Source organism: Hemitrygon akajei, chromosome 21 (genome assembly GCF_048418815.1).
Source record: "Hemitrygon akajei chromosome 21, sHemAka1.3, whole genome shotgun sequence".
NCBI lineage: Eukaryota > Metazoa > Chordata > Chondrichthyes > Myliobatiformes > Dasyatidae > Hemitrygon > Hemitrygon akajei.
In genome coordinates this window covers 31167988-31186825 of record NC_133144.1, presented here as the reverse complement: position 1 = coordinate 31186825, position 18838 = coordinate 31167988, and the positions used below count along the sequence as shown (strand labels likewise).

The 18838-nt window shown below is 41.0% G+C and overlaps 1 protein-coding gene across 4 annotated transcripts in view; it reads left to right on the top strand.

Annotated features, from left to right (window-relative positions):
- fam219b (family with sequence similarity 219 member B) overlaps window positions 1-10630 on the top strand; it is a 42995-nt gene extending 32365 nt beyond the window's left edge. For 2 of the 4 annotated variants that reach the window (XM_073025073.1, XM_073025071.1), the window contains exons 4-6: window positions 5279-5356; window positions 6281-6335; window positions 8016-10630. In XM_073025073.1, coding sequence (XP_072881174.1) covers window positions 5279-5356; window positions 6281-6335; window positions 8016-8174 — 292 coding nt within the window. In that variant the 3' untranslated portion in view covers window positions 8175-10630. The other 2 variants (XM_073025072.1, XM_073025074.1) reach the window with 2 other exon arrangements.
- Window positions 10631-18838: the final 8208 nt, after the last annotated feature.

Genomic DNA, 18838 nt, shown 5'->3' with positions numbered 1-18838 from the left:
TTGGACCAACAAGCTTGTACCACAATTTTTATCATCTTCCCCCTAGATTCTACCATCACACCAGGGGCAACTTCCAGTGTCCACTTGAAGTAATAACCCACTTGTCTTTGCAATCTGATGAAAACCGTTCATGGGGAATGTGCAAACTCCATTCAGATAATATCAGGGGTCAGGATTAAACCTGGTTCTGGAACTGGAGCAGCAGCTTGTCAGCTATTCTATTTTGAATCAAGAGGTGCTCTAAGTAACACATGCAAAATATAGGAACTCAGCAGATCAGGTAGCATCTGTGGAAAGAAAGAAACAGTTGACATATGGTCTTTATTACTATTCCTTTCCATAGATGCTGCCTTACTTGCTGAATTCCTCCAGCATTTTGTATGTTACTCTGAATTTCCAGCAACTGCAGAGTATCTTGTGTTTATGCTCTGTCTTTTGTTCCACAGCCAGTTTGGTCATTGTCTCAATGGGTTTGGGGTTTTCAGTGCTCCTTCATTCTGTGTGAAGCTGAGATTCAGATTGACCTCCCAGTTATAGTAATAATGCAGTCTGAGTTTTTGCTTGTAATAAAGACTCCTTCAATTTGATTTATTTAAATGATGTAGAAGTTGAAAATTACACCCGGGGAATGTCTGTTAACATTGAGGTGAGCTCAAGGTGTTTCGGTAACATAATCACAAATGTAGCATGAGTGAGGGCCAGTCCATTCAACATGTCTGTGAAACTGTTATGGATGTTGCTGACTATAGCTGTGCTACTCGAAACACTTGAATTAATCCAATTTGTGCAGTTTTTGTAAATTCTCCATCCACCAACTTAGGGTGGGGACTGGCATGTGAAAATACTACTGTTACGATTGCATGCTAATTGCCTACAGTGTGTTGCTCTGAAAATATATTTAGCATTATATTTCTCCCATGGCTTTGATCATGTTGAACAGAATGGTGAGCTGCTTTGTCACAGCAGTGTAAATTATCAGTGAAGTATGAATAGCCTTGTAGTACGCAAGGATTTTAATGTATATGTAGATATGGAGTCAAATGTTCTAAATGGCACTCATTGCCTTTGCAATTTTGATTGCAACATCTCTGAAGGTTAATGTATAAGAGTAGTACTTGCTGTGGGGTTAGGTCAGTTTTAACACTTGTATAGGAGCTTGCTGTGGCTGGAATGCATCTGGAAGCTGTGGTTAGCCTTAACTCCATCTTGCACTGCAAATTAAACTTTGTATCTAATGGATAAGTTTGGATGTTTATTATTCACAAGCCTCTGAGGGAAAGAGTAAAGGCAGGAGGAGCTTGTGTGGTCTGTGAATCTCAGTATGGACCTTGGGAGCCAATTGTACAATACTCTGTGAAATGGGTCAACATCTCAGTAGTTCTCAATCTTGTGTTACCTGACTCTGCCTTTTATAATCTTAAATCCATAGTGCGCTGAGTCCTGTTCATGGTCTTGCAGATGATCTGAATTTCATTTCATTACTGCTTTGGTTTCTTTGTCCAAGGATTACAACGAGCGCTTCACATTGAATTGTATAAATTTGTCAATGTGTTTCCATTAACTACTAAAAGCTACTGAAGCTGTCCGTAAAAAGATTTTGATAATGGCATTCAAGTTGACAAATGATTTTGATTAACAATTAAATTTTCTGCAATGTCTATTTCCCTCATAGTCATCCTATATTGGAAGGAATGGAATTGTTAAAGATGGCACTGATTTGGCACCCAGATTCCTACTGGATGACTGCAGGAAATTGGTGCTGCACCTCTGGATTTCAATATTGGAAGCACGGTCAGAATTGGGGGTTTCCTTGTTTCTTAATGGGCTCCAGAAATGATAAATCAATACAGTCCACCGTGTGAAATTGTGCATATGACCGAGCACCAATAGAATTTCAACTTATAACTTATGGTAATTTCTTCCCCTTCCACTCTTCTCACCTGCTCATCACCTCCCACCAGTGCCACTCCTGCTTCCTTTCACCATGGGCCATTCTCCCCTCCTCTCAGATTACTACCTCAGCTGCTTACCTTTTTCTGTCTTATCATCTCCCAGCCTCTCACTTCACCCCAACACCCTCACCTGGTTTCATCTATCTCTTTCTGATGTACTCCTCCACCCCTGACCTCATTCTGGCTTCTTCCCCCTTCCTTACCTGTGCTGGTAATGAGTCCTGGCCCGAAACATTACCTCATCACTTGATGCTGCCTGACCTGCTGAGTTCCTCTGGGATTTTGAGTGTTACCCTGGATTTGCAGCATTTGCAGAATATCTTTTTGTATTTGTGCAAATGATGTTCCAGTCAGATACAGGTTGCTAGGGCCCTCCATTGAAAGCTGATTTGTATTGAGTATATTAAGGAACGGTTTTTTGTATTTAGCCATCTTCAACAGGATCCTACCACTAAATGTATTTTACCTCACCTTGACTCTGCTTTCTGCATAGATTGGTCCCTCTGTGATTCCCTTGTCCATTTCTCCCCCCCATAAACTTATCCCGAGTAACTGACAGAAATGCTACACCTGTCCTTTCATCTCCTCCCTTATCTCTATTCAGGGCTCTAAGCAGTCCTTAAGGTGAGGCAACACTTCAGCTGTGAACCTGGGGTCATCTGTTTATCCAGCACTCTCGATGCAGCCTCCTCTCTATAGTTGAGACCCGACTGTAAATTGGGGCACTGCTTTGCAAGTACCTCCGCTCCATCTGCCAAAAACGGAGTTTCCTTCTGGCCAACAATTTTAATTCCTAATCCCTGTCCCTGTTCTGACGTGTTGGTCCATTGCCTTTTTTTTAATTTTCCACGATGAGGTCAGTCTCCAGGTGGAGGAGCTATACCTCACATTCCGTCTAGGTAGCTTCGAACTTGATGGCGTGAACATCAGTTTCTCCTTTTGGTAATTTATTTCCTTTTTTCTTTCCCCACCCTCTCACTATCCCATACTCTGGCCTCCTATCACTTCCCCCTACTGCCCTCCCTTCCCGTTCTTTCATGGTCCACTCTTCTCCCATGAGATTCCTCCTCCTCCAGCCCTTTGCCTTTCCCACCTACCTGGCTTCACCCATCATCTTCTAGCTTGTCACCTTTCCCCTCTCCCCACCTTTTTTTATTTCGGCATCTTCACCCTTCGTTTCCTGTCCTGAGGAAGGGTCTCACCCTGAAACATCAATTGTTGCTTCATTTTCATAGATGCTGCCTGAACTGCTGAGCTGCTCCAGTGTGTGTGTGTGTGTGTGTTGTTTTTGCTTTTACTTTACAGGAATGGATAGTTTTAACCAGTGTAAGACATCTCTTGCATAACCTCTTCTGTTTCAAAACGAGCTTTTCAACTAACGATATGGAGGGAAGCTCCAAATCATTTCTCCATTTAGCTTCTTCATTCAAGATGCATCCCGTGGTAAACCATTGCTCCAAAATTTTATTTTCTTTCAAGCTTTTGATTGGCATTCAGATTGGAGAAAAATATTCTGTGTAAATCATAGTCGGTCTCAAATGAAGCATGTTATCTCATTATTTTAATTGATTTTTGTTGGCAAACCTTGAAATAGAAAATAAACTCTGATCAATTGGTTTTCAAACCTTCTGATTTGCTTTAATACATTGTAAAGTGTGATTTCTGACATCCCTTAAATTTAGGTTTGTCAAAATTTGCACTCATTAAAGATTCTGTGTAGTTCATGTAGAATTTTAATTTTTATGTTCTCTGCAATATCTTCAAATTGAAATCTTACAGGATTAAATGCAAATTTGAAATCTGTAGTAGATTTAAAGATCCTTTTTAATTGAGAAAATGCAAATTTGTTCTCCTGTCAACTTCTACCAGGAAAAGGTCTAAGATAAATATTTTATCAAAAAATTGCTTTGAACTGGTTGTGTGCTCATGTTGGTAACTCTGTCACAGTCCTGACCCACTGAAGTTGGCAGCTGCTGATAGCTGGATGCAGCTTAGATCTTGTCTCTGAGCTAGAAGATTTTGAATTTAAATTCCTCTTCAGACACTTGAACACAGATACAGGTAGCACTCTAGTGTAATATTTAAGAACTACTGCGCTGTTGGAGATGTAGTCTTTCAATTGTAACATTAAAGTGAAATCCATTTCACTCTTGGGTGAATGTAAAACATTTCACCACTTTGTTTTCAAGAGCAGTTATCACTGGAGCTTTGAACATTGTTGCTCCTCTGTCATAGTGAATAAAACCAGTGAGGCCATTCTGTCCATTGAGTCTGATGTGCCATTCCATCATGGCTGATTTATTATCCCTCTCAACCCCATTCTCCTGCCTCCTTCCTGTAGCCTTTGACACCCTTGCTAATCAAGAACCTGTCAACTTCCACGTTAAATATACTCGATGATTTGGTCTCCACGGCCATCTGTGGCAATGAGCTCCACAGATTTAGCAAAGTTAAAAGTTCAAAGTAAATTTATTATCAAAGGATATACAGTATATATCACCAATACTACCCTGAACTTTTATTTTCTTGGAGACATTCATAGTAGAACAAACTGCACATAACAAAGACAACCAATGTACAAAAGAACAAATTGTGCAAACACAAAAAAAAGCAATAAATAGCACGACAAGATGTGTAGAGTTCTTAAAGGTGAGACTATTGTGGAATCAGTTCAATATTTGGGGTGATGAAGTTATCTCCTCTGGTTGAAGACCCTGATGGTTGAGGGGTAATAACATTTCCTGTACTGGTGGTGTGGGACTTGAGGCCTCCTTCCTAATGACAGCTTCAAAAAGAGAGCATGTTCCAGTTGGGGGTGGGGGCTGTCCTTGATGATGGATGATGATTTCCTGTGACAGCACTCCTTGTAAATGTGTTCAAAGGTGGGAGGGCTTTACCTGTGATGGAGTGGGCTATATCCACTACCTTTTTCTAGGCTTTAATGTTTCAGGGCACCTTTTTTTAGCCGCCACCTAAAGAAATTCATCCTCATCTCTGTCCTAAAGAGATGTCCTTCTACTCTGTGGCTGATGTGGTTGTCACCAGTGTGAGCTTGCTGCGTGCAAAATTGGCTGTCAGGTTTTCCACATTATAGAAGTGTTTTAGGGCTTTCTATGGCGTGATATAAATGCAAATCTTTCCAGTAGGAACTAATCACAACTGTAGACAGTGCTTCACCTGAATGAAGTTGCAAAAATTGTTGCTTTTCCAGCCTGGGAGTTGGCAAGCAACTGTAATAACTGAGCAATGAAAGTAAAAGATGCAAGCAGGCCAACAGATTTTGTTGAATGTTTCTATTTGTTCTGAAAATTGTCTATCATTTGCAGGTTAGTAAAATTCAATAAAGGATATTCTGCTTTGAAGCAGCATCCAGAAGAATCTTTAGTTTCCTTGGAGTCTGACAGGTAAGGGTTAACTCCTAATCGAGCATTTACCTTTCAGCTGTGCACACAAGTTTTCACAGGTTTTCTTAATTTGACAGTATCACCAAGACTGCGAATAGAATAGAGATGATGAGGTAAATTTGGAAGTGATGAAGTAGTTATTTTAAAAATCTGAAGATGAGGTGGTTCAAAGTCATGGCAGAATTTTAAAAGGCTGGCTTGTGGAAATAAACGAGCCTGAAGCAGTGCTTTTTTTACTGTAAAGATATGATTTTACAACCCCCTGCTATCTCGTTGTTTTGTGCACTACTGTTCCACAGGTTTTTTTAAAGTGTGTCGCACCAGATAGTCAGCCATTCTTGTCTGGCGCATGGTGTCAGGATTGGTCTCCTTTCGGATTAACCGGGTCACAATATGAACATTCCTGACTCGACGCTTGTATTTTTTACAAGGCCGAGTGGCTAGCTCGATGCTCAACCCGGCATGGATGGAAAGCGCGCTTGGGGGTGGCCTGACATGGATTCGAACTCGGGAGCCTTCGCTCTGGAGTCTGGCGCTGATGCCGTTGCGGGTGTTGGCTTGCTTCTGTAGACTTTGAAAGTCCTTCCACCTCAGCTTGTTTATATCTGTATTGATTTTGAACAGGGTCAAGATATTGAGCTGGTTTTCCATTACTGTCAGCTGTGGCCAGGTAATTTGTAATGGAACAGGTGCCTGAATGGAGATCAGCTAAACTAATAATGATTATCATTAATCAGCTGCTAATAATGACATGTAGGGTGGTGACATGGGTGATGGTCTATGTTAGAAATGGATTTTTTTCCCATTAGAACCACTTAAATTTTGTGATAAGTGAGTTTACGAGAAATATTTCTACTTGATTTCATCCAAAAGCACGTTTAATTAATCTGATGTATCACAAACAGTTTTCTTTGGGTTTTCTAGTGATGGCGAGTTTGAATCCAAGTATTATTCATCATCGGGCTACTCATCAGCAGAGGTAAGGTGAATGAGGACCTCAGAATTATAGCATAAAATTCTGTCATTGCTGCACGAAACCATTTGGTTGATTGTCTTGGTGCAGTGTTTTACAGCAATTCTGTCACTTTCTTCAGCTCTTCCTTCTGTAACTCTGCAATTTTCTTCCTTCACTTCTCAACTATGGTTGATTCTCCTACCGTACTTTCATAAGTGGTTTCTTTTTTTGTCAATTGTACTTTCATTATTTTCGTTGAAATTTTGTCAGTTTTTTTTAGTAGAAAACAGAAATTGTGAGCTTTTTTCATCTATCCATGGTCCTTTATCAAAGGACCAACTTTATTTGCCATATATGCTGGCACGTATTAGGGATTTACTGTGGTATATTGGTCTGGCGTAACTTGCAGCAAAAAAAATCAACAATTGGAAAGAATAAAGACTTGTTTAAAGGTTATCATCCATATCTTCCTATGCACCCTCCCTGCCTTTTGTGTTTGTGTGGTACTTATTATAGGACCCAGCACTCCTGCAGTGTCCAGGTGTTCAGTGCTCAGTATAGTTGGGATTTCTCATGCCTGTTCTAGGTTGTCAGTTATTTCACATGTTGTAGTTTATTTCACTTTCAAAGCGCACACATCTAAGCATTCATTTGGTGAGCCAGCCACACTTGGTTCTGAGCCCATTGCCCAGACATGTTCCGCTCTTTTGGCTGCAGGAGTGGGATTTTGTTGCTTGGAGTGGGAATGAGATCCCGTGGCAAGAATGTAAAAGGAAGGTAGAAAGGGTTTTGGAGCAAGTTGTTGCATGAAGATTTGTGACCCTGGGAATGTTTCCACACGAGGGTTCTGTGATTTAAAAAAAAAAGCCTTGGGAATGGGAGAGGTCATCAGAAAGTTCCAATGTCCTGGCTTGTATACACTCATTGGCCAGTTTATTAGGTACTTCTGTACACCTGGTTAATGCAAGTATCTAATCAGCCAATCATTGATAGTAGCTCAGTGCATAAAAGCATGCAAACATGGTCAAGAGGTTCAGTTGCTCAGAATGAGGAAGAAATGTGATCTAAGCGACTTTGGCCGTGGAATGGTTGTTAGTGCCAGATAGGATGGTTTGAGTATCTCAAACTGATGATCTCCAGGGATTTTCAAGCACAGCACTCTCTAGAGTTTAGAGAATGGTGCGGAAAACAAAAAAAAAAATCAGTGAGCAACAATTTTGTAGGTGAAAATACCTTGTTAATGAGAGGTCAGAAGAGAATGACCAGACTGGGTCAATCTTGCAGGAGGGTGACAGTACATTACATCAGTGATCTTTGAATGCACAACACATTAAACATTGAAGTGGATGGGCTACAGCAGCAGAAGACCACATCAGGCTCCACTCCTGTACCTATTAAAGTGGCCACTGAGTGTATTTGTCACCTGTTTCACGCCTCGTATGTTTCCATATTTATGGCACAAAGGAGGCCATTTGGCCCATCAGCTGTTGGTGAGCTGACTGTTTTGCTTTATTATCTTAAAACCTTAGTGATGCAATTAAATGTGGAATTAAGATATTTGGAGTGCTTTTCACATTACAGGGTTATGCTGAAAGCTTACTTGTTTATTTTATTAGGTATTCCCTGCATGAATGGAGGACTAAATGGTTGATCTGTTTCTTTTTCCTGTGCTGAGAAAATAAAAAAAGCTACTTTTTATTTCAGCAGCAAGTAAATCAGGACCTGAACCGTCAGCTGCTGAAAGACGGCTACCACCTAGATGAAATACCAGATGATGAAGATCTTGACCTAATTCCTCCGAAGCCTGTTACCTCATCAGCCTGTGCTTGTTGTCAGACAGGAAGTTCTTGCACTGTCCAGTAGTCATGGCCCAACCACACCATATCAAAGGCAAAACTTGCTTTGGACAATTGAATTTTTGAAAGCACTCTATACCTGACTGTATGAATATATATATTTTGAACTGGGAAACCACATTTGCATATACGATTTGAAAAACCTAATGTGTGGATTGTAATTGTTCATCTTTTTACACCAACTTTAATCTGTTCCCCTTCATTTTGTATCATCTGAGACTTGCCTGTTTGAGTGTCTGGATATAAAGCTCACTAAATTTTTCCAAGATTATCTATTGATTTTGCCAGTTGCCTAGTCAAAAGGCAATGGTTCAGCATTTACTGATGTTGCTATGGCTAACTATTGATTTTCTTTTTGTCCCCCCTCCCACCCCTTCCCCAAACTAAAAGACTGTGGAAGTAGACCAAAGTTTTGCGTAAATACAATTAACATGCTAGATTTTATTCACAAGACAGGCCTGTGCACCACCTTAAGAAGTTAACCCCAGTTATGCACCTGACAGCTTTTAATAGACCCGGTGTTTTTGCACAAATTATTTGCACGTTAATGGACTGCATTTTTTCATTCTGTACATGAAGACTGAACTTACTGGGTGACTTGGAAAGGAAGGATTGTGAAGGCTGAAGTTCTGTTGGTCATCAGTTGAACCTGTCGGCAAGAATTCCACGAATAGAGTGTCTGTCTGGCAAGAAATTAACTCCAAGCTCTGAGCATTTGATAAGATTGGGCAGTAATAGGAATGCTGAATTGAATCTGAATGACAAGTAGCTTAAATCTGTATTTTCCTTTGTGGAACATTTAACATTTGACACTCTTAAGCATGTAAGTTGGATGAACCAGCACCAGGGGAATGTTTAATTTGTGTAGGAGGGCTCGCCACAGTTCTGGTGCAAAACCTAGCATCCAAAATGTGCATAAGGTAGTTGTTTTGTTTTTGGAGACTTAGAAGCTGGGTTCTAGAGCTTATTCACAGGGCCTGGTTCAATAAGTTACAGACTCTGTGTCCCTAATACAATGTGGTTTTGAAAGAGGATCCATACCATTCATGGGGGATGGCCAGGAAGTGACTAGGCTTGTCACACCTGGTTAGTGTCTTTGTGCAGATCACAAAATGGGGAAAGAAACTAAAGTGCACAGGATTTTAGCAGCAGGTACCGCTGATGGATCATATGATGCTTTTCTGTCTGGGTGTCACTGTCTTTCAGAAGTGTCGTCACCATGTTGAATGGTTTTGGGCAGCAACATTAAAAAAAAACCTGACCAAAGTAAAGGTGGAAATCACTGTTCTGATTGCACTTGTGTTCAGGTGAATAGTTGAATGTTTCTAATAAAACCTTCCACTAATTCTCAATGCTATAACAAATGCAGTGGAGCAGAATAAGATATTTACCTCAGTTTATTCTATTCTGTAACAAATGGGTATTTAATGGATTCAGAAGGAAGCCTCTTTATAATGTGTTTAGTACTTAAATACCTTATTTAATCCATCACTCCTGGGGCATAGGCTGCTGACAGCAGCTTGTCAGAGTCCTCTGTCATGTAGTTGAAGATCCTTCCTCTCTTGGGGGTGAGGTCTTAGCAGTTTTTGTTGCTGTTTCAGTAGCTTGAGGTTTTTAATGGGATGGGGTTGCAAGCCCCATACCCAACCCTTCACTCCGTCCATAGTGGAGCTAAAGAGCTAGGTGCAATATTTGAAATGGTTGAGAGTTCAGTTTGGCTTTTACAATTCCACTGCAACCAAAATGGACCTGTTTGAGGTATCCTGAGCATCTAGATAGTGGATGCTTGTTATGAAGGCAGTGATAATCTGATGCACTGATTCTCATCACTGGGAGTTTTTATTCAATGTTCACATGAAGTTCTGAGAGTTTGAGTTGAAATTGGGTAGTTTTTTTTAAACTCAGCTCAAAGTCTGCACAGTGATCTCCATATAGGCAACACCTGATTTGATACTGTCTCTTGATTATTAGTCCTTTATCCAGATCATTCACTTTAAACAATGCTGTTTGATTAAAATATCAGTTTAAAAAGCTGAATGAACTTCAGCCTATTTTATGTTACCAGGGATCAAGGCAACATCCAAAGTATTGTTCAGTCCCTTATTCTGAGTACCAGGTGACCCACTCTGCACAGAAACACTAACATATTTATTATCACTCTAGTGGTTTGCATTTTGTGTTTGTTTTGATGTGACATTTTACTGTATATGTAATGTTTGCTTTTCCAATTGGGTTGCTTAATTTGTTTAATATATGCAATGATGTGAACTTTTTGTTCTAATATGCTGTCAGTTCAGCTTGGTTGAAACACTAGTTTCCCTTATGGTTTTCATATACACCACCAAAATTCTGTCTTAATCCACAATGCAGACTTGACATTCCTGTGTCATGGCTTCCAGTCGCATTGTTCTTTTATTCTTTTTAAGCAGCAAATAGTTGACTGAAAGCTTTGTTTAAACTGTAAGGTGGTGGGGGGGGGGGGGGAGGAGGGGGGGAAGGGGAGGTAAAAAGGATTCTGCATCACATAGTCTCTGGGATTTTACCATGGATATTAGTGTATGAAAGATGAAAGCACTTATGTGCAATCATTTATGACCCATTTTAATAAGCTTTTAAAAGGAGTGGGTTAATATCTTCATAAAACAGCCCACCAAAGAATTGCTTAGCACTCATATTTGCACAGTTCATGTGCTTTTATCTATATTAGGAAGACAACATGCAGAGGGGAGTGTTATCTGTTCTGAGCAGTAAATTGAAGACGTGCTTGGAGAATTATTTATTTGTGTAGTAAGTTTTTATCTTGAAATTTCAGGATTGGAGAATTTTCTTAAAGACGTGTCTTAAGATCTTGTACAATGAGGTTGAATCTCTTGGAGTGTGAGTATGAATTGAAGGTTAAATGCATGATTAGATTAAATTGGATAATTGATTCATTTTAGTTTCTGGGCTCGGGTATCCATCAGTTGCCTTGATTAGAACATTGGCTGCAGCATTCAGAAAGGTGATGAGTGCTGCCATCTAGAGGTGCGGCTGAATGTTAAAGTAAAGGCAAATCTCCCAGCTTCTGTCTGCTGTTGGTTAATGTGGATGAAGTCCAGGTGGGATCCTATAGAACATTAGATAGAGTAAAATGCGCTCAATATAACTAAAATTATAAATAGATCTGAGTTTACTTTTGTTTGACTCATCTACCATCCAGATTTATTTTGCTAAGGTGAGTCCTGAAGATTCCTTTTTGTTTTTGACTTCCCCTTCTGTTTTAGTCAAAGTACTGTATTAGATCTGATTAACAGTGAATCAGAGTGGAAGTATTTTTCTTGGTGTTTGTGCATAAAGTACGAGGCAGTGGGTGGCATCTTGGACATAAATCATGACGCTGGCTCATCAGCTTGTCTCTAGGATTCTTTCTCATTGACTGCATCTCGAATTCCAGGATCACCCATCATGATCTCATACATATAGTGCATTGGAAAATTGACAGGAATCCCTCATAAAGGCTGGAAATGCTCTCTTGCCCTTATTATCATTCCTTCACTAGCTATTGTGTACATTGGTAAAGGTTACTGATGGGGTTAATTAAAGACAATGATCAAAAGGCAGGTTTTCTGTTCATCAATATTTAGTTGCCGGAAACTGCCTTGTTATTTATTATGGTGCATTACTTCATTGAGTAATTGACAGCACTGTAGAGAACTGTGCAAATTGTGAACATTCTGAAGAGCTAAACAGTAAAGGAAAATAAACTATCCCCATTCACAGTTGAGGTTAGTGTGGTTGTAAATTAGCTCATCTGTTGAAACTTGTCTGTATGCTACAGAACTGCAACCCTGGTCAGGCATTGAATGCCGCAATCTCCAAACTTCACACACCGTCCTATTAAAAAGGCTCTGATTTGGCAGATGTGCTTTAAAAGCTTTGAGCAGTTGCTTTTTGCTGAGGTTGCTGGTGAGCTGTTTTGGTGCAGAGCTGCACCTCATCCGCAATTGTCTTCAACAAGCCGGATTTTTCGACACTTGGTTTCAGCTGAATTAGTGTTTCATTTTGGAGAATGGAAAGGCAAGCTATGTAGTACTCTGGTAAGCCGGCAGCCTATTAACGTCCTTGTACGCGCTGTTTGGCACATCAGAAAAAGCTTATGGTATTGTAACTGGGTTTAACTTTGAGAGTGGGGAGGGGAGGGGTGACAAAGAGATTAGATTTGGTATCATTTTGCAGCTGGATAAATGTGTTTAGCCGAGGCAGAGAGTACCTCCAATTAGACCAGTTTTACCTGTGATCGGTCCGTTAGTATCAATGCTGTACTAATATCTGTGTGGTGGACCTTGTTCAAGAGAGTTGTTGTGGATCAAGTTCATTCTAAAGTACCTGAGCACATCTTGGGTTATGGGACTTGGACCCAAGCAGAAGTTATTAATAGGAAAAATAGCAAGGTCATAGTTTGTAATGCTGTTACTTATAAAGCCTGTAATTACTGCGATTCAGTTTTAAAATAAAATGGCATTCTCATGTTCTTGCTCTTTGAACTGTAGGTCAGGATCGATGAAATGTAAAGGGATGTTAAACAAGATTTTTGTATACACAGAAGTCTAAAATTCCTAGACTACTCTAACCATGGGATTTCTGTGAACATTGATGTGGATGTATTTAAGAATTGAATGTAATACTTTTATGTTGTGCTTTCTGGCAATTCTGGATTGCAAAAATGCACTGGGCTAGCTGAGTCCTGAAACATTTGAAGTTTTGCCATTTAGGCAAATGCTTGCAGAACATAAAAGATTAAATATTTTGTCTGTGCAATACATAGACTTAAGTACATTTTATTAAATTGCATTTATTTTTTGTATGTTGGTATGGCAGATTAAAATAAAAAATGCTTTAAAGGAAGTCACCTTGTTCTGTGTTTGTTTTAAAGTTAATAGTTTCTGTGCAGCATGTTACAAAGTCTGAGGTTTAATGCTTAGATCTTTGAGGTTAGAGTCTCTCTGTACTCTGTAATGGTGGGTTCGATATCAGCCCAGAGTGTCCCCCTGAACTACAGTAATGGGACAACTTCTAACCTGTGGTTGGTGTCTGTGCATCTTTCTTGGAGGAGAGTGGGTATGTGAAATGGAAAACAGCAAAGTGGGCCATTGTTTAAACCCCTGAAGGTTTCTAGTGTTCACTTCCATATTTGGTACATTGAGTGACTTGGATCAAAGTTTTGAAGGCACTGAGTCCGAATTTTAGGGCAAAGGGCCGTGGTCTGAAAATGGTTCATACAGCACAGAAACAGGCCATTCTAATCCTATTCTCCCCACGCTATCAGAGTCTACATTCTTAGGGCAATTTACAGTGGCCAATTAACCTAAACCCACATCTTTGGGATTAAACAGTACAGCCCATGAACAGGCCCTATGGCCTACAGTGTCTGTGTCAAACACCATCCTAGTTCAAATTAATTCCCTCCTACCTGCCCATCATCCATTTCGCTGCATACTCATGTAAACCCTCTCAAAATGCTGCTATTTCATCTACTTCCACTTGTACCCCTGGCAGCCTATTCCAGGCACCCACCATGCCCTGTATATTGGAAACAAAGCCTGCCCTCACCTCCTTAAACATCTCACTCTCACCATAAAGCTATGCCGTCTAGTATCTGACACGTTTTGTCCTGTGCAAGTGGATTCTGTTTACCCTTTCCAGATAAAGATTAGCTTTATTTGTAACGTGCATTGAAGCAAATAGGCACGTTGTTAGTGTCAACAGTGAGACCATATGCTGGGGGAAGCCCACAAGTGCTACCACCAACATATCATCCTCAAATTTGTTAACTCTTACTAATCCATGTATCTTTGGAGTGTAGGAGGGGACAGAACACCCAGAGGAAACCCACATGAGAACATACAAGCCTCTCAGCAGTGGCGGGAATCGACCCCAGATTGCCGTGACTGTAAAGTGTTAAACTATCCTGCAGCCCATCTTGTGCCTCTCATAATTTTACAAACTTCTCTCAGGTTCTCCCCTCAGCTTCCGATCCAGAGAAAACAGTCCAAGTTTCTCCAACCTCTCCTTGGTGCTCATACCCTTTAATCCAGGCAGCGTCTTGGCAAACAACTTGTGTATCTCCACCGTACGGGGAGACCAGAAATACACACTTTCACCAGCATTTTGTACAGCTGCAACGTGACTTCCTGGCCTCTAAACTCTCTGCCCCAGCTGATGAATGTTGAGGTGGTGTGGGGAGCTGGGGCACACGAGGGAAAACCTACATGGGTTCACATTGAACCTACTGTCTCACAGACTCCAACCTATGTCGGCACCTAATCCTTCCAAAGTGACCTCCTCCTCCATGAACCTGCTTGCAAATTCCGCACAGCATCGGGAGTGGGATTGAACCCAGATTACTGGAGCTGTAAGGTGTCCATAACACAGTGCTGTCCTTGAGTCCCCCTTTCAGTAGTCAAGGAAGGAAACACTTCTACTTGCAGAGGATATGAAAGTACCAGATTTAAGATCTTTAGGGTTAGCTTTATTTGTCACATGTACCATACATTAAAAAGGGTGTTACGCATTATTCACGTCAATGACCAACAGTGAGGACGTGCTGGGGGCAACCTGCTTCTGGCGCCAACATAGCATGCCCACAACGTACTAACCCTCACCCGTACGTCTGGAATGTGGGAGAGAACTGGAGCACCCAGAGGAAACTTGCGTGGTCGTGGGGAGAGCATACAGGCTCCGTGAATTGAACAGTAGTGGCATGAATTGAATCCTGATCTGATCATTGATGCTGTAAAGAATTATGCTAACCACTACATTGCAGTGGCAACATGAGTCGAGCAATCTTTCAAAATGAACACTCTGGCAGGGTCTTAGAGGGCTGGGAGATTGCAAATGTCACTCCACTCTTTAAGAAGGGAGGAAGGCAAAAGAAAGGAAATTATAGGCCAGTTAGCCTAACCTCAGTGGTTGGGAAAGTGTTATTAAGTATTACTAAGGATGAGGTTTCGAGGCACTTGGAGACTAATGATAAAATAAGTCACAGTCAGCATGGTTTCTGTCAAGGAAAATCTTGCCTGACAAATCTGTTAGAATTCTTCGAGGAAGTAACAAGCAGGGTGGACAAAGGGGAGGTAGTGGATTTCATTTATTTGGATTTTCAGAAGGTGTTTGGTAAGATGCCCCACATGAGGTTGCTTAACAAAATGACATCCTGTGGCGTTTTAGGAAAGATACTGGCATGGATAGCAGAATGGCTGACAGGCAGGAGATAGCAAGTGGGAATAAATGAGGTCTTTTCTGGTTGGCTGCCGGTGACTAGTGGTGTTCCTCGTGTCAGTATTGGGACCGCTGCTTTTTACATTGTTTGTCAATGATTTAGATAATGGAATTGACGGCTTTGTGGCAAAGTTTGCAGCTGATATGAAGATAGGTGGAGGGGTAGGTAGTGCTGAGGAAGCAGTGCGATTGCAGCAGGAAATAGACAAATTAGAAGAATGGGGGAAGAAAAGTGGCAGATGGAATACAGGCCTGGGAAAAGTATGGTAATGCATTTTGGTAAGATGAACAATAGTGCAGACTATTATCTAAATGGGGAGCAGGTTCAAACATCAGAGGTGCAGAGGGACTTTGGAGACTTTGTGTAAGACTCCCAGAAGGTTAATTTACAAGTTGAGTCTGTAGTAAAGAAGGCAAATGCAATGTTAGCAATTATTTCAAGGGGAATAGAATATAAAAACAAAGAGGTAATGCTGAGCCTTTATAAAGCACCAGTCAGGCCACACTTGGGGTATTGCCAGCAGGTTTTGACCCCATATCTCAGAAAGGATGTGTTGTCATTGGAAAGAGTCCAGAGGAGGTTCATGAGGATGATTCTGGGAATGAAAGGGTTAACATATGAGGAGTGTCTGGCAGCTTTGGGCCTGTACTCACTGGAATTTCAAAGAATGTCTGGAGGGGTGGATCTTGTTGAAAGTTACCGAATGTTGAAAGGACAAGCTAGATGTGGAGATGTTTCCTCTGGTGGGGGTATCCAGAATTAGAGGGCACAGTCTCAAAATTGAGGGGTGACCTTTTAGAATGGAGTTAAGGAGGAATATTTTTAGCCAGAGAGTAGTAAGTCTGTGGAATGGTCTGCCACAAACTGTGGTGGAGGCCAAGTTTGTGCTTTATTTAAGGCAGAAGTTAATCATTTCCTGATTGGTAAGAGCATTAAAGGATATGACAAGAAGGCTAGTGTATGGTGTTGAGTGTGATTAAAGATCAGTCATGATGGAATGGCGGAGCAGACTTGATGGGCTGAATGGCCTATATCTGCTCCTATGTCTGAATGGAGTATTTGGGCTTCAGAGAAATAGGCCCTTTGACCCATCGTATCCAATTTTGCGTATCTACACTTCCTATCCAATTCTGATGGACCATGCAGTGGTGCTCATGAAATGGCTGCATCCAAAATGCTGGGGATGCCCATTAGGTCAGGTGGCACCTGTGGAGAGAGAGGCAGGATGATGAGAATGCAGGCATGCTTGAAGAAAAGGAAAAGAAAGAAATGCTGGTGATGTAGGAGAAGTGGAACTGTCATGAAGGGTTGTTGATCCGAATCATGAGCACTGACCCTCTAGCCAGAAGTGTAATCTGCCCTCTCTCTGACCCTCTCCCCCTCCCCACAGTGAGTCCCCCTCCCTGCACCGACCACCTCTCTCCCCCTCTCCGCACTGATGCCCCCCTCTCCCCCTCCCTGCACTGATCACCCCTTCTCCCCCCCCTTGCATGGACCCTCCCTCCCCCTCTCCGCACCGACCTCTTCCCCCTCCAAAAGCTTAATTTTAAACGCTTGATTTCTAAATTTTTCTACTTCTAATGAAAAGTAATACAAACTTTATACATGCATCAAATCAGGACATGGAATCCTGATCTTTCACCAGTTGGGACTTAATATATTGACTACTACCCTGTTGTAAACATAGATCAAAGAAAGATGAGGCAGGATTCTACACTGACTCTTACAAGTTTCTCATTAATATCACATCATATAAGATAGCGGTAAACCTGATTCTCAGATGCTTTCTGTGGGTAATTATCCACAGTAGTATTCCCCCAGTCTGTGGGCGAGTGTAGTGATGGTAGCAATTCACTCCGGAAAGATTTGATGGTAAAGTGGGAAGAACAATTTGGGACTAGAATAGTACTAGTGTAAATGGGTCAGTATGGATTTGGTGATCTGAAGTGTCTACTTCTGTGCTGACTCTCCCTAGTTGCTCATCTCAAAACAAAAAAAATTATTACAATTTTGAATAATAAATTTTGACGAATCCACTCTCCCAGGTGAGTTATCTCGGTGTTTATTTGAAGCGACTTATAACAATGCCAAATCTTAAGAAAGACTTTCAAACTTGCCACCTGACTGAATTAGGGAGCACTGGCGCCCTCTAGTGTTCATCTTGACTTGCATAAAATATTCAGGATTTTAATGATTGGAAGCTTATTTTAGCTTTTATTTTTATTTTCATTTAGAGTTTCAACGTGTAACAGGTCCTTCTGGCCCTAGAAGCCACACTGCCCAACAACCCTTCTATTTATCCCTAGCCTAATCGCAAGACAATTTTCCAATGACTAATTAACCTACTAACTAACTGGTTCCTCTTTGGAAGAAAGTGTTACACTTGGACCAAACCAACATGACCGTGGGAGGACGTGTAAGCTTCTTGCAGAAGATACCGGAACTGAACTCCGAATTCCGATGCTCCGAGCTGTAAAAGTGACATGCTAATGTCGTGGTTTCTCGTGCCTCACAAATGACCAAGAGACGCAGAAGATTCTTCAAGAAGGGTTAAACTTTAATTTGCAAATCAAAACTGAGACAGTCATTGAGCTAGTCGCTGATTGCCCACCGATCCTCGGACCCAGCATTTTTTATAGCAATCTCCTGGTCCAGTTGCATTAGCATATGTAATCGATCTATAGTTGCGTATCACACGTACATCCTGCCACTATTGTTTTTACCAATTGACTTAATCATGTTCTAATCTACATCTCTTTAGCTATCTCTCATTAACATACCATTGTCTTCTACATTTTTAGGATTTCAGTCTCCTACTAAATTGAGTACATGCATATCCAAAACTGACTTCATAGTTTTGGTTACATAGCAAAATTTATACTTTTATACTCCAATACTAACTGCTTGAAGCCTGTCAGTTTCTGTGACTGACTTAATGAGAAAGAAATCTTGGAAGTCCTCAGCAGACCAGGAGGCATCTGTTGGGAGATAATATTTTTGGGGTGGTGAACTAGCATTGGAATTGGAGGAAATTAGGGGTGTCGTTGTTTCAAAGAGAGGCAAGACAGGAGAGGAGCAGATAGGAAAGGAATGGTGAAGAAACGATGAGCAGCGATAATGGAGAGTAGATGGTGGTGATTCTCAGAAGTGGGATGGTCAGTAGGTCTGTTTGATCTGAAACCACCTTAAACTCAAACATCAGAGTTCTGATGAAAGCTTATGGAAGCAAGAAACACGAAATATTCCAAAAACTAACATTTCAGTCCCTTCATGCATGATTTGGTCTAAACTCAAAGTATAAACCCGATGCTTTATACATGAACAAATTCAGGGAGCTGTGCAAGAAATTGATTAAGATATAGGCAATGGTGTTCCTTCCAAAAAAATACAACTTCAACCTTAATATAAAGTTA